The 16,578-nt window shown below is 45.6% G+C and overlaps 1 protein-coding gene across 1 annotated transcript in view; it reads right to left on the bottom strand.

Moving 5' to 3' along the window:
* Positions 1–883: 883 nt before the first annotated feature.
* TRH (thyrotropin releasing hormone) overlaps positions 884–16,578 on the bottom strand; it is a 40,697-nt gene continuing 25,002 nt past the window's right edge. Inside the window, exons 2-3 of the mRNA XM_068253036.1 lie at positions 9,402–9,593; positions 884–1,848 (exon numbers count right to left, since the gene is read on the bottom strand). Of these exons, the coding sequence (XP_068109137.1) occupies positions 1,307–1,848; positions 9,402–9,588 (729 nt within the window). The 5' untranslated portion in view covers positions 9,589–9,593 and the 3' untranslated portion in view covers positions 884–1,306. The remainder of the gene's footprint in view (positions 1,849–9,401; positions 9,594–16,578) is intronic.

Genomic DNA, 16,578 nt, shown 5'->3' with positions numbered 1-16,578 from the left:
ATATGTAGCTTACAATTTTTGCAATAGTTGATCTGTAAATCTATATGATTTTGATCATTGGGAATGTGAAGATACACTTTAACTTGTAGAGAAAGGAGTATAGAGACTGTCCTCTTTACTCCCTCAGACCTCAGGATAGCGCTGTGCAATAGATGGCAGAGTGTCTCTTCATTCATGCCAACAGACTGGAGAGGGCAATGTGGAGGTAAGTAAATAGGCTGAGTTCTGGCATGCTTTACATGCAAGGCTGGCACTTTCATAGAGGCAAAGAGGGCAATTGCCCCAGGTCCCCAGAGCCTGTAGGGACCCCCAAGGTGTGTCCCCCCTCCCCTCCAGCTACGGTGACCCCATACATGCCTACAAGGAACAAGGAAGAGAGGCCTGGTGGAGAAAAGTCCAGAGTGTAGAGCATGGTGCTGCCTCCTGTGTCCTACCTGGATTAGGCAAGACCCCGCTGTGTGCACACTCTAAATTTGTAAGGCAAAGGAGGAGGGGAATAATGGAGTCCTCAGCAATGCTTTTGGGGACATATGATGGACACCTAATGATTTGCATGGCTGGAAGTGTGGTGGGATGGGTCCTGGGAGTCCGGTCAAGGGCTGCTAAGGGGGGCTCCCAAGTTACTTTTGCCCCGAACCTCAGCTAAAACCATTCCTGTTTACATGGATGGAGGCAGGTACTGCGGGCCTTTCAGACGCAGAGAATCCAGAGGGGAATAACTAGGACAGATGAACACTGTAAGTATAGTCTTCCTTTCAAACGCTATCATGACAACAAGAGCTGTCGAAGAGCAAGGTTTATCAAACAGTTGAACCTACTGCTTTTTAAGTGAGAATGTTTAGGCCGAGGACTAACCAATGGAATGAGACACTGAACACGAATGTGACATTTTGTACTCAAAGATTCAAACAGCTTTTATTGCACAGCTGCTAAGGACCTGCTCTGAAATGAGGACAGGCAAAACTGGAACCCTGGCCTGTATTAAAGACAAAACCATTAAGACAGGACCCAAAAACAAATATTTTTATAGGGAGTCAAGTGAAACAGTAACAGCAATAGATATGGTCTTTGACAAGGTGGTCTAGTTTGGGTTACATGTTGGGAAGGGGTGCCAATGTGTTACACCAGAACACTGTGATAAAATGCTGTGTGGGTTGGTGTTCTTCAAGCCAATGTGCTGGCAGTAAATTCATTAAGGGTCATGGGCTAGTACAGTTGGAGTTATTGTGGAAGGTTGTGTACATTTCCATAAGTGAAGGGGTTGTCAGAGATGCTTCTTAGATTTGTTGGAGGACTGAAGAGGCATTTACTCCTGAGCTGCAGGGACCTCTGCTTCCCAGGTTGACCGTCGCCCAGGATGTTGCCTCTTCTCTTCCAGCCGGCCCCTGTTGACATTGTCTAGAAGCTCCAACAAAAGGCTTCCTTTGCTGCAGTTGTACGGGTCTGTGCCTTCACATGGGGGGGCATAGTCAAAGTTCTCAGGTTCTACGAGCCTCTTACCAGGGTGCTGACGCTTCTCCATGTCCTGGAGGTCCCCAAAATCGCTATCTTCATCCTCATCCCATCCTCGTTTGCCTGGATGTTGACGCTTAGGGTAGGACAGACTTCGCTTGCCTGGGTGCTGCCTCTTGGAGACATCAGTCAGGAGGCCCAGAGGAGGATTGGAGTTATCTGAGAACTGATCTCCAAAAGGAGATCTCCTTCCTGGGTGCTGTCTCTTGGGAACTTCCAGATACCAGTCGCCTTCCTCTCGTTTGCCTGGATGTTGCCTCTTTTCCACCTCCTCAAGGAGCCTTTTGCCTGGGTGTTGTCGTTTTGAGAGCCATTCCAGAGGGGTAGACTCTGAATCTGCAAAGGTCAAAAGTCAATTCAGTATAAATACCGCATAAGGCTGCAACCTGTATGCAGAAAAAAACCCCAATGTGCTCTAGGAAAAAACAAATTGAGTTTAAAGCTCTGTAGTCTCGGTTGCCATGGTACATGCTAATTACTGTATAAAGTAAAATACAGGAGTATATACAATTTTAACTTATCAGCTTGCACTCCCTAGATAAGGCACATTCATCTTCTTATTAAGAAGTTCTTAAGACTGTTTTCCTCTCAACTACGTCAGGCTGGTGCTTAGGATGCCCATACACATTTATTTTTCCCATTCGATTCCTGGCAGATTCGATCCCCAAAATGTCCAAACCGTGAATTTCAGTTCATTTTGACAGGACAGATAATCTTGCGTGTCCAAAGACACATGCACATTAGACTGCGACTGGTGATTAGTCGAGGGCCATAGCAGCAGAACAAAGAACTGAACTGTAATGCCTAATACACACGATGAGATTTTTCTGACAAATTTCTTGTCAGATCCATTATCTCCAGCATATCCGATCTGATTTCTGAACGATTTTCCAAGCGATTTTCCATAGAAATGAGCGGATAATCGATCTAGCAAGAAGTTTCCTAGAAAATCTCATGTGTATTAGGCATAAGGCTACTGGGGACTGAAAGAAGCCCCAGGTACCAGTCAGTAAAAAAAGTGTTTGTTCCCTCCGTCTCAAGTTTACTTTAAAGGGAAGGTTCAGGGACTATGGAAAAAAAATAAAAATCCAAATCCACTTACCTGGGGCTTCCTCCAGCCCGTGGCAGGCAGTAGGTGCCCTCGGCGCCGCTCCACAGGCTCCCGGTGGTCTCCGGTGGCACGCCCGACCTGGCTAGGCCGGCTGCCAGGTCGGGCTTCTTCTGCGCTCCAATCTGCGTGTCACTGGTGCGCGCTGACGTCATCGGACGTCCTCCGGGCTGTATTGCGCAGGTGCAGTAGTTCTGAGCCTGCGCAGTACAGCCCGGAGAACGTCTGATGATGTCAGCACGCACCAGTGACACGCAGATTGGAGCGCAGAAGAAGCTCGACCTGGTAGCCAGCCTGGCCAGGTCGGGCGCACCACCAGAGACCACCGGGAGCTTGCGGAGCGGCGCCGAGGGCACCCCCATGCCTGCCACGGGCTGGAGAAAGCCCCAGGTAAGTGGATTTAGATTTTTATTCTTTTTCGATAGTCCCTGAACCTTCCCTTTAACCATTTCAGCCCGCGGGATTTTTTACCTTATGCATCAGAGCAATTTTCACCTCCCATTCATTCGCTAATAACTTTATCACTACTTATCACAATTTATTGATCTATATCTTTTTTTTTCTGCCACTAATTAGGCTTTCTTTAGGTGGTACATTTTGCTAAGAATAATTTTTTTATAAATGCATTTTAAGAGGAATATGACGAAAAAATTGAAAAAAATAATTTATTTCTTAGTTTTCGGCCATTATAGCTTTAAAATAATACATGCTACCATAATTAAAACCTATGTATTTTATTTCCCCTTTGTCTCGGTTATTACACCATTTACATTTCGTCCCTATCACAATGTATGGCGCCAATATTTTATTTGGAAATAAAGGTGCATTTTTTTCAGTTTTGCATCCAGCACTATTTACAAGCTTATAATTAAAAAAATTTTTCTTAGTATACCCCCATCACATGCATATTTAAAAAGTTCAGACCCTTAGGTAACTATTTATGTTTTTTTTTAATTGTAATTTTTTTTTGTTTCATTAAAAAAATTATTTGGGTAATTTTTTGGTGTTGAGGAATAAACAGTTAATTTTTAATGTTATATGTGTAAATTGCATAAAAAATGTATGTAGATGTACTTTTACTATTTGGCCACAAGATTGCCACCTTGAGTTTTTTTTTCTCCTTGTGCTTCTCACTTACCAGCAGCACAAGGAGGACGGGGGAATTTATTCTTTTAGAAAAACTGTGGTCTCTCATTAGAAACCGTCAGTTTTTCTGCTGCCAACTTAGATCGGTGAACGGGAACCATGTTCCCATCCACTGATCCCAGGGCTACCCGGGGAACAGCACGGGGACACAGGGGCGCGCCCACGATCACGCGCGGGAGTGCGCCGAAGTGCGCCTCTGCATCAGAGCAGCCTCCTGGACGTGAGAATCACGTCCGGGCGGCTGAAATGTTTAAAGGGAACCCGAGGTGAGAGGGATATGGAGGCTGACATGTTTATTTCCTTTTTAATAATGCATGCACATTGCCTGGCTATCCTGCTCATCCTCTGCCTCTAATACTTAGAGCAATTGACCCTAAACAAGCATACGCAGAACAGATGTCTATGACAGATCAGACAAGATTAGCTGCATGCTTGTTCTGTGTGTGATTTAAACCCTACTGGCCAGAAACAGCAGCAGGACTGCCAGACAACTAGTATTGTTTAAAGGCAAATAAATATGGCGGCTTCCATAGATCTCACATTTTGGGCCATATCCTATTCAAGGTGATAAGTAGCTTGCAGATGCGAGCTACTTATCACCTTGCCATCGCGCGAGGATTACCGGCAAATCCTATTGCCCATATCCTTCGCGCGATGGCCGATCGTTAGGGAGCATTACTCAGGCGAAAGCCTGAGCGATGCTCCCTTTTACCGAGCGATGGGGAGTGAGGTTTACGCTGTGGTGCTGTCCATCAGCACCACGGCCTCACTCCCCACACATGCGCACTCGCCCGCCGAACATCGCCGACATCTTTAATAAGGAGACCCCCAGAGCTCCCCGTCGGGTCACCGCACAGTTTAGAAGCCCCCGCGCAGCTCTGCTGGGCTCCCCTGTCATACGTACCGCCGCCGATCACCCGCCGCCTCTCGCCGCAAAATCCGTCACGTAATTACACTGTATCTAACACTGTAATTACTGTGCGCATAGAAGGAGCCCGGGCAAAGCATCTTTGAATCTGCAGCCGGGCTCCCCATTTGTCTGCTGTCTGAGCCATTGGTTCAGACAGCAGACCAATAGGGAGCCCGGCTGCAGAGTCAAAGATGCTTTGCCCAGGCTCCTTTTATGCGCACAGTAATTACAGTGTTAGATACACTGTAATTACGTGACGGATTTTGCGGCGAGAGGCAGCGGGTGATCGGCGGCGGTACGTATGACAGGGGAGCCCGGCAGAGCTGCGCGGGGGCTTCTAAACTGTGCGGCGACCCGACGGGGAGCTCTGGGGGTCTCCTTATTAAAAGAGACCCCCAGATGCTGCGGCGACGACGTGCGTTAGCTAGTTTAGACCTGCTTTTTGCAGGTCTAAGCTAACGCTCATGTCTGCCGGGAAGACATAAGGGTAATTGGATTCTGTGTTAAGAACTCGCTGGGCGATTATCTTCTCCGCCTGGGCGAGTTCTTTTCCGCCTGGGGGGGTCTAAAGTTTAATTAGATTAGGCGATGCCCCCATCGCCTAAGTTAAGAACTCGCCAGTGCTTAGCGCTGGCGAGTTCAGCAATAGAATATGGCCCTTTGGGTTCCATTTAACAAGTGTGGCCAACTACACACACACACACACACACACACACACACACGCACGCACGCACGCACGCACGCACGCACGCACGCACACACATCCTGCCCCATCATATTGGAATTATTAAAGGGGCACTACAGCGAAAAACTGTAAAATGTAAAATGTGTGCAAACATATACAAATAAGAAGTACATTTTTTCCAGAGTAAAATGAGCCATAAATCACTTTCCTCCTATAATGCAGTAGAAATCTGACAGAACTGACAGGTTTTGGACTAGTCCATTTCTTCATAGGGGGATTCTCAGCAAGGCTTTTATTCTTTATAAAGATATTCCCTAAAAAGGATTTAAACAATGATGCTGCTGGCCAGCTTCACTGCTCCCTACAAAGTTTTTTGGCAGTTGGACAGAGCAATTGCCATTCTCTAAGTGCTTTTGAAAATAAATAAATCCCTGAGAATCGCCCCATAAGGAGATGGACTAGTCCAAAACCTGTCACTTCTGTCATATTTCTACTAAATGCTTTCCACGCTATTCAGAGCTACAATACAACATTACTTAGAATAGGGCTTTAGTATTTCATTTTAAACAATGTCCAACTGGCCTCCAGCCTGAATTGACTCAACCATAGGCAGAGGCATATTAACCACTTCAGGATTCGGCGTACGCTTAACTACGCCCCTGAATCCTGAAGTGGATTGCATGGAAACGGCCGCTCGTATGAGCGGCCGTTCCATGTCAGTTCACGGAGGGTGTCTCCGTGAACACCCTGCGAGCCTCCGATCGTGGCTCGCAGGGTAAATGTAAACACACGGGGAAGATCTTCCCCGGTGTTTACATGTATACGGCGCTGCTGCGCAGCAGCGCCGTGGCGGAGATCGGCGATCCCTGGCCTCTGATTGGCCGGGGACCGCCAGCACCTGATAGGCTGAAGCCTATCCTATCCGGCGCAGGACGGAACTCCGTCCTGCGCCGCTCACAGGGGGAGGTAGAGGGAGGGAAGGGGAAGGCGGCCAGGAAGCGCTGCGGAGGGGGGCTTTGAAGAGAGCCCCCCCCGCAAGCGCAAGCAGCCGGCGGCGATCAGACCCCCCCAGCAGGACATCCCCCTAGTGGGGAAAAAAGGGGGGAAGTCTGATCGGCCTGGCTGCTAGCTGATCGGTGCTGCGGGCTGGAGAGCCCACGCAGCACCGATCAGCAAAACCACCCGGTATCCGGAAGTGGTTTTTAAAGGGAATCTGAAGTGAAAATAAATGTATGATATAATGATTTGTATGTCTATCGCCACCGATTCCGCTTTCCGCTAATGATTTCCTGCATTCCGATGCGGATTTTAACAGTAATTTCCGCCGACTTTAACATTGATTTTCTCAAAAACTACAAAGTCTTTTGAAATATTTTTTTCCTCTTGTTCCCACTTGTCTGCTTAATTGGTGGCCATACATGGTACAATTTTTTCATACAATCTTACCATTTCTATGTAATATAAGGGAACTGCCTAAATTATCCTTTCAGTATATTCACTTAATTTGCCCTTATACTACATAGTAATGGTAAGATTGTATGAACAAATTGTACCATATATGGCCACCATAACATTCCCTGAAAATGTGGTGTCTCTAGCACCTATGGAGGATTTGCTATTAACCTCTAAAGTCGGTTTCATACCGCATAGTGGTTCCAATGCAGATTTTCGCTGTAATTTCTGCCGACTTTAACATCGATTTTCTCAAAAACTACAGTCTTTTTAAGATATTTTTTTTTCTTCTTGTTTCCATTTGTCTGCTTAACATTCCCTGAAAATGAGGTGTTTCTAGCACTATGGAGGCTTTGCTATTAACCTGTAAAGTCGGCATAATACAGCATATCGGTAATGCGAATCTTCTGCATTTTACATTACAGTCAACAGCGGCCAACTTTGGCAGTTAATAGCAAAGCCCCCGTAGGTTCTACAAACACCACATTTTCAGGGTATGTTAACCACCCTGGCGTTCTATTGAGATCGCCAGGGCGGCTGCGGGAGGGTTTTTTTTTAATTAAAAAAAAACTATTTCATGCAGCCAACTGAAAGTTGGCTGCATGAAAGCCCACTAGAGGGCGCTCCGGAGGCGTTCTTCCGATCGCCTCCGGCAAGCATAAGTAACAAGGAAGGCTGCAATGAGCAGCCTTCCTTGTTTGGCTTTCCTCGTCGCCATGGCGACAAGCGGAGTGACGTCATGGACGTCAGCCGACGTCCTGACGTCAGCCGCCTCCGATCCAGCCCTTAGTGCTGGCCGTAACTATTTGTTCCGGCTGCGCAGGGCTCGGGCGGCTGGGGGGACCCTCTTTCGCCGCTGCTGACGGCGGATCGCCGCAGAGTGGCGGCGATCAGGCAGCACACGCGGCTGGCAAAGTGCCGGCTGCGTGTGCTGCTTTTTATTTCATCAAAATCGGCCCGGCAGGGCCTGAGCGGCACCCTCTGGCGGTAATGGACGAGCTGAGCTCGTCCATACCGCTAAGGTGGTTAAAGCGGACCCAAACCAAACATTTTTTTAATTAAAAAATATTTAGTTGCACCACTCTGACACATGCAAAGATAAATAAACACTCCTTCAAACCTATGATCATTTCAGTGCATGCTTTTCAGCCTTCTCTTTTCATAGCTAGGATTATACTGGGGGCAGCCATTAGCAATTCCTCCATTGCTGGACACCATCTACTCCACCAGTTTGCCGGAAAAATCCCGGGCAATTTGAAAGGAAGGGGAGGGGTTCCTCCAATAAATGTAAAATATTTTATATTTGTCATCATGCAGCTGAAAAAAAGGCTGCTATTTATTCTTATAATTTAGAAAATAGATTTTATTTCTGAAATCTTGTATTTTTTATTTGGGTCCACTTTAAGCAGAAACGTGGAAACAAGAGGAAAAAAAATATTTCAAAAAGACCTTGTAGTTTTTGAGAAAAATCGATGTTAAAATCAGCAGACAGTACCGCGAAAATCCGCATTGGAAACGATATGCGGTATGCTGCCGACTTTAGAGGTTAATAGCAAATCCTCCATAGGTGCTAGAAATACCAAATTTTCAGGGAATGATAAGCCGAAAAGTAGGAACAAAAGGAAAAAATCTTTCAAAAAGACCTTGTAGTTTTTGAGAAAATTGATGTTAAATGTGGCAGAAATTTCCGCGAATATTTCTGTGAAAATCCGCCTACCGCACTTCCATTACCGATTTCCGAATTTCAGAAAGAGTTAAGAAACTTCAGTTATCTATGCAAAAGAGCTTCTCTGAGCTCTCCGACCAAGCTTGGTCGGCTACAGTGCTGTTTTTTGAAGTACTTATCTCATCCTGTCTCTCACTGTCTCATGTTTGTTTAAGGTTTTACTTCCGGGAAGTTCAAAGGGTCATTAGCTCTGCTCTGTTTTAAAATTTAAAATACTGATTTTGTAAACTGCAAATGTTATAAACATAAAGCTATATGACTGAAAATAAAAATATGAGACCCATTTCTTTGCTACTAATGTTCTATGAGTTATCAGTACTACACATACAATTCATTATATCATACGTTCTTTTTTTTGCTTCAGTGTCACTTAAAGCGGAACATAACCCTGCATTTCAACTTTGCTCTAAAACATTATTTACAGCATATTATATGCAACCAGCATTTTTTTTTTTACTAGACCAGCATTGGAAGGGTTACACACAGAGCTTTAAAGTTCCGTGGAGAGAAATGCAGACACATCCGAAGTTTAGATAGATACATTTAAGTAAACACAATGTAACAAGTGTGGAATGTGGCTCACACTGTGACTGTACAGGAGCTCCCAGACACAGAGAGAGAGTGAGTCACATTCCTCACTTGTTACATTGTGTTTACTTAAATGTATCTATCTAAACTTCGGATGCATCTGCATTTCTCTCCACGGAACTTTAAAGCTCTGTGTGTAACCCTTCCAATGGTGGTCTAGTAAAAAAAAAAAAATGCTGGTTGCATACAATATGCTGTAAATAATGTTTTAGAGCAAAGTTGAAATGCAGGGTTATATTCCGCTTTAAATCTTGGAAAGTGAAGCTGGCCTCACCTTTCTCGCTCTGTTCCTCTTCAATCCTCCGGAGGATGCTACGGATCAGTGCGCCCTGTGCTCTCCTCATCAAGTCTACACTGTCCTCAGGCAGAGTGTCCTCCTCATCGGGCAGAGATTGCTCCTGCGCCACCACCATGTGCGACACAGCAGCTCCCAGAAGAAGCAGCCACCAAGCGGACGTCATAGTTACTGCAAGGCAAAAATAAAAGCAAAAATACAGCAAAATGACCAATAAAAAAAAGACACACTAGTGTAAAAGAAAATACTTTCTGTTTTAGTGGGGAGCGCCGCATTTCTCCAATGTACTCTGCAGTCACTGTACTGTGATGTGTAGGACACCACTTTCTTATGCTACAGTTATTTCTATATAATATGGTCAGTGTTCCACCTACACTGGTACCAGAACCCCTCCCCCAATCACCCCTGTTATCAGATGCTCATCGAGAGAAAATTGTGTGGACATGTTGAAGTGAACCGCGGCCAGTAAGAATGATGTGTGTGATAGAGCAGAGTGATCTGCACACGCAGATAGGTACCCAGTATAAGTTAGAACTTTTTACTTGAAGGGAACCTTAACTGAGAGGGATATGGATGTTTCCTTTTAAACAATACCAGTTTCTAGGCAGTCCTGCTGATCTCTTTGGCTGCAATATTGGCTGAATCACACCTGAAACAAGCATGCAGCTAATCCAGTCTGACTTCAGTCAGAGCACCTGATCTGCATGTTTGTTGAGGGGCTGTGGCTAAAAGTATTGACACAGGATCAGCAGGTGTGTCAGGCAACTGGTATTTTAAAAGGAAATATCCATATCCTTCTCAGTTTAGGTTCCTTTAAGAAAAAACATGCAGCGATAAATCATACACCACCATCAGGGAAAGCAGCTTACTTAGCACAGAGAGGAACAACAGAGTATACAGGAAAAAACAATCCCCCAAAGATCATCATCACATTTTACACACAGTGACATCTTGTGGTTGTTTTACTATACTGCAGTTTAAGGTAATAATGTTGTTCAATCTCTACCAGTGTGACAATAGTTCAGTCATACAGTAACATTCGAACAGTTCAGCGTGTACAGGTATAATGATTAGTCCTTGTTCTCACTACAAGTTCTAGAGATACAACTAGGCAGCAGCAGGTCCTCAAATAACAAGAAAGCATAATAACATAATTGTTCTCCCAAATAACATAATGGCATATTCATATGCATGCTCTGGACTAGTCCATCTCCTCATGGGGTATTTTCATTATTACTTTTATTCTTTACAAAAGTCCACCCTGGAAAGGATCTATACAAACATGTTACCTGGCTTCGCTACTTATTTGCACATACACAACACAAAAACTACTCCGCTGTCTCATGCACATATAATAAATTTATAGATAGCCTTGGCTGCATCTTGCTGTGATACTGACATTTTAAAACCAACACAATTAAAATTGTACTACCTGGCCAGGAGTGCTTAATGCATTAATTGGGGCTAGACCTACTCATCTGTGCAGCGCGATCGCCCAGCCTCAGCCTACGCAGAAAGCGGTGCACTGAGTTTGGTCAAAGAGGCCCTCTACCACCACCAAAAACACCGCACGCTGTGAGACGTTGTTCTAATTGAACCAGTTCTGCAAGCTGGGATTCCTGAATCCTCAAAGCGGTTCCTTGATACGCTGATAATCATTCCATGGGCATTAATGAGCAAACAGCAACTGGCATATAGACGTTACAGATCCCATATGATCAAAGTCACTTAGGAAGTTGGAGCATTTGTCACTTAGCAAAGTTGTGGTCTAGGCCTTTATACTTGCGCAATTTGATGGTGAGCTCCAGCTCACATAACTACGTGACCTGCAGTGCACTGGGTCTTAGACACCTATTCAGCCGCGCTGTGCGCTTCCGCCTCCAGACGCTTGTTAAATCATGTGCCGCTGTGGGATCCCAGCTTGGTGGTCAGAGTATGGCTCAGCGTGCCGGCGTTTCCTCGTGGTGAGCCAGCGCGAGCACTCCGGCGGTAGCCACGCCTACCGACGCGTTTCGCCCCGCCCACGGGGCTTTGTCAAGGTAGCGGGTGATTGGAGGTCTGACTGTTCCTCCTCTTATGCTGCAACGTCATCACTCCGCCTCTGGCTTGAAATCACCATGGTTACCCGTGGATGATCAATCTCTTATCATGAAGAGCAGCGGGTGAGGCTACACAAAAGAGGAACATGTCATTTTACTCATATAACGGAACTCTCGATTTCCTCAGTTGAGATACCAGATAGTGAGATTGCATAAAGCAACTTCTTGCTGTTTTATCTCTGTTTTGCCTCCCTTTTTAAAAAAAAATAAAGAGTATACAATAAAGAATGATAAAAGGCGATACTTTCGAGGTGGCGATATTGAGAAGGAGTTATACAAGATTGAGCAGACTTGGATTTACCGTCTTGGAACACTGGCACCTAGAGGACTCAATACAGATTTGAATCTGGTATATTTCCTGTAATCAGAAAGTATCGCCTTTTATCATTCTTTATTGTATATTCTTTATTTTTTTTAAAAAAGGAAGGCAAAACAGAGATTGTTCATCCACGGGTAACCATGGTGATTTCAAGCCAGAGGCGGAGTGATGACGTTGCAGCATAAGAGGAGGAACAGTCAGACCTCCAATCACCCGCTACCCTGACAAAGCCCCGTGGGCGGGGCGAAACGCGTCGGTAGGCGTGGCTACCGCCGGAGTGCTCGCGCTGGCTCACCACGAGGAAACGCCGGCACGCTGAGCCATACTCTGACCACCAAGCTGGGATCCCACAGCGGCACATGATTCAACAAGCGTCTGGAGGCGGAAGCGCACAGCGCGGCTGAATAGGTGTCTAAGACCCAGTGCACTGCAGGTCACGTAGTTATGTGAGCTGGAGCTCACCATCAAATTGCGCAAGTATAAAGGCCTAGACCACAACTTTGCTAAGTGACAAATGCTCCAACTTCCTAAGTGACTTTGATCATATGGGATCTGTAACGTCTATATGCCAGTTGCTGTTTGCTCATTAATGCCCATGGAATGATTATCAGCGTATCAAGGAACCGCTTTGAGGATACAGGAATCCCAGCTTGCAGAACTGGTTCAATTAGAACAACGTCTTACAGCGTGCAGTGTTTTTGGTGGTGGTAGAGGGCCTCTTTGACCAAACTCAGTGCACCGCTTTCTGCGTAGGCTGAGGCTGGGCGATCGCGCTGCACAGATGAGTAGGTCTGGCCCCAATTAATGCATTAAGCACTCCTGGCCAGGTAGTACAATTTTAATTGTGTTGGTTTTAAAATGTCAGTATCACAGCAAGATGCAGCCAAGGCTATCTATAAATTTATTATATGTGCATGAGACAGCGGAGTAGTTTTTGTGTTGTGTATGAAGTTGGATATATATCCGCTGGCTCCTTATCATTAAGTTTGCACTTTTTCATTAAAAAGGGGGGGCTCTCCATAACTAATTAATTCTCTACTTATTTACACAATATTTTGACGGTTGGACTGAGCAATCGCCATACAGTAAGTGCTTTTGTAAATAAAGAACTAATCCCCCACGAAGAGATGGACTAGTCCAGAACTTGTCAGATCTTTCAGATTTTCACTGCCTGCTGTGACAGTGACATGGGAAAAAATTAATTTATAGAGCATGTTACTCTGGGAGAGATGCACATTTATATGTATGTACAGTATTTGTAATTTTACAAACTTTCACAATAGTTGTCCATTAACAGCTTCTGTCAGGCATTGTATTTATGTTAATACTTGTTTCTCTCACTCAGGTTACTCTTACTCAGGAATCTAAGCCTTCTGCAGCTGGTATCATTTGAGGTAGAAACTATTTTTAAACAGGTATACATTACAAATATTATTCCTATTGAAGCCTCAAGCGAATGATATTTCACACAGTCCTTTTTATAAATTACCAGATTTAGCCACTAGAGGGTGCTTCTGTCCTTTAAAATCAATTGAATTTGGCCCACTTCATTAGACTATTTTAGAGCTTTAGAAATACCACATATCAGCCCTTAAATATTTGAGGCTCATACACATATAGTTGTGACTGGGTGAGATAGGTGAAAGTCGAGAAGGAGGCCCTTATTTTGCACCCCCCTCTTTCTCTTCCCCCTGGTTCAGTCCGCAGAACTTCACAGACTATCTTAGAAGGCAGCATATGACCTTATTCTAGGCACACATTTTCCTAGGTCTGTGCAGGTATCCAGTGGCATAACTAGTTATAATCTGACTATAAGCTCTTATAAGAGATAAGGTAATGTCATATAAACTAATTGTAAACCACGTAGGCAAGAGCCCTGGCAATGTCCATTTCCTGCATGACTGATTGTGCTGCAGGCTGCAATCTGCCATACTTAACATGCAAAATCAATTGGCTGTATCGATTGAACATGTCAGAAATAAATCGATCGATCCCGTGGATAGAGTTGTCGCGAACCTCCGATTTTGGTTCGCGAACCTCGAACTCGAACACGCGAAAAAAGTTTGCAAACAAGCAAACTTTCAAACCGCCATAGACGTCAATGGGCAGGCGAACCTTCAAAACTACAAACACTAACTGTGGCCGCTAAAGTGATGGAAAAAATGTTTCAAGGGGTCTAACACCTGTAGGGGGTCATGGCGGAGTTGGATACATGCCAAAAGTCCCGGGAAAAAAATCCGGATTTTACGCACAGCAAGGTTTAAGGGCAGAAATCATATTTTATTGCTAAATTGGAGGCCTAAAGTGCTTTAAAACATCTTGCATGTGTATACATCAATCAGGTAGTGTAATTAGTGTACTGCTTCACACTGACAGACTAAACTCACTGTGTAACGCACCGCAAACAGCTGTTTGTGTAGTGACGGCCGTGCTGGACTGGTGCGCACCATAGCAAGAGTGCAGGCGATAGCGGTTTTCAAGCCAATATGGTCAGGCTGAGGTAGCATAATGACAGAACAACAGTGACCGAGTGTCCAGCTAATCGAATTTAGTCTGTCCACAATGAAGCAACGACCTTATTATGCTAGCAGCGGCCTTAAAAATTCAGGAGTCCACCTGGAGTCCTGGACCCTGTTGGTGGTGGCGGAGAAAGCAGTCAAGCGGCCTGCAGGCAGAGATGCTGTGTGAGGAACGACTTAGTCTTGGGGCAGGCAGTCACACGGCGTGCAGGCAGAGATGCTGTGTGTGGGGACTGACTTAGTCTTCGGGCAGGCCTGACCATGCTTTGCAGACCAGGCATCCGTGGTCAGATGGACCCTTGACCCAACGCTGTGTGCCAGAGATGACACGACTTGCTTTTCAACATCACGATACAGTTCAGATATTGCCTTTTTTGAGAAATAATTGTGTGATGGGATCTTACAATGCGGTGTGTGGCTTTGCTTTTGTGTGCTGCTTTTCCTCAGGTGGTCATCCCATTGCAGTTTGTGCTTTGTAATCATGTGCCTTCGTAAGGTAGTTGTTCCTATGCGGGTCTTGGTCTTTCCACAGCTCAATTTTCTGTGGCAGAGAGTACAGATGGCTTTGCTCTCATCTGGCGCAGACAAAAAATTTTCACACAGCTGAGCCCTGGGATGATGGCACTTTGGTGATGGCTGCCGACGTAGTGTTAAGTGGGGTGCCAGAATCAGAGCAGGAGGAGGAAGATATGTCATGCTTCCGTGCGTATGCTGAGGAAGATGAGATGTTCTCTGTTAAATAGTCAACTACGTCCTGACAATATTTGGGGTTGATGGCACGTGCCTTCTTCTGAACACTGTACTTCTGGCTCTGCCTCTTGTTTTGTCCATATTGGGGGGGGGGGGGGGGGGTGTGAAGAAAAAGGTATGCACTGACTTGACTAATACAATGTGCGGTTACACAGGTGAAGTGAAAAGGTGACTGCTGGTACAACAATGTGTGGTTACCCAGGTGCAGTGAACAGGTTGCAGTGACTGCTGGTACAACAATGTGCGATTACACAGGTGCAGTGCACAGTTTGCAGTGACTGCTGTTACAACAATGTGCGGTTACACAGGTGCAGTGAACAGGTTGCAGTGACTGCTGGTACAACAATGTGCGGTTACACAGGTGCAGTGGAAAGGTTGCAGTGACTGCTGGTACAACAATGTGCAGTCACACAGGTGCAGCAAAAGGTATGCAGTGACTGCTGGTATATAACAAAGCGTGCTGTCACGCAGGTGCAGTGAACAGGTATGCAGTGACTGGTATCAATACAATGTGCAGCTGTCACACACACAGGTGCAGTGAACAGTTATGCAGCGACTGCTGGTATATAACACTGTGTGCTGTCACGCAGGTGCAGTGGACATGAACAGGTATGCATGGTCGGACTGGTATTACAAAAGTGCAGCTGTCACACACACAGGTGCAGTGAATAGTTATGCAGTGACTCATATATAACACTGCGTGCTGTCACGCAGGTGCAGTGAACATGAACAGGTATGGTCAATTATGGAGAAAAGAAAAGAAAAAAACCGCAGGGGTACCAGGAGCCCTTATGGTGTATTACCTTCAGATAAAGGAATAAAAATTAAGAGTAAATATACTCACAAGTGTAGGTTGCTTGGAGGCAACCACTTGTACAGGCATGTGGGGAAGTCCCGTCCCCACTCGGTCTTTGTAGTGATCGGTCGCTGCTCCTTAGAAAAAGGCTTCACTTCTCGTCGGTCGTGAAGGACCCCACGCGTGGGGTAATACAGGATTGTTTTTCGAAGGGGGTAGGAGGCGCCCGTATAATGTATTGAGTGTTCCCTTTATACAAGAAGACTCCACTTGATAAATGGTTAAGATGGTTTATTTAGCACAATAGACAACGCGTTTCGCGGTCCAAGCCGCTTCCTCAGGTCGATTACAGGTGCTTATGAGAGAGCCCGGAGAGCCAAAGCGCCAAGCCGGTGGCTCTGTAAGTAAACGTTTAAGAGTGTATCTATTCCGGAAGAGGAACGGACCAGACGGGGGGCGTGTGTAGTGAGAGGCCTATCCGGTGGAGAAGGGCCAGTCTTCTTGTATAAAGGGAACACTCAATACATTATACGGGCGCCTCCTACCCCCTTCGATGAACAGGTATGCACGGTCGGACTGGTATTATAAATGTGCAGCTGTCACACACAGGTGCAGTGAAAATGTAGGCACTGAATGTGCTGGGCCTTGCACAGTATAGCAATTAGCAAGGGCC

The sequence above is a fragment of the Hyperolius riggenbachi genome, chromosome 9, assembly GCF_040937935.1.
Source record: "Hyperolius riggenbachi isolate aHypRig1 chromosome 9, aHypRig1.pri, whole genome shotgun sequence".
Taxonomy (NCBI): domain Eukaryota; kingdom Metazoa; phylum Chordata; class Amphibia; order Anura; family Hyperoliidae; genus Hyperolius; species Hyperolius riggenbachi.
This window is presented reverse-complemented; position numbering and strand designations above follow the sequence as displayed.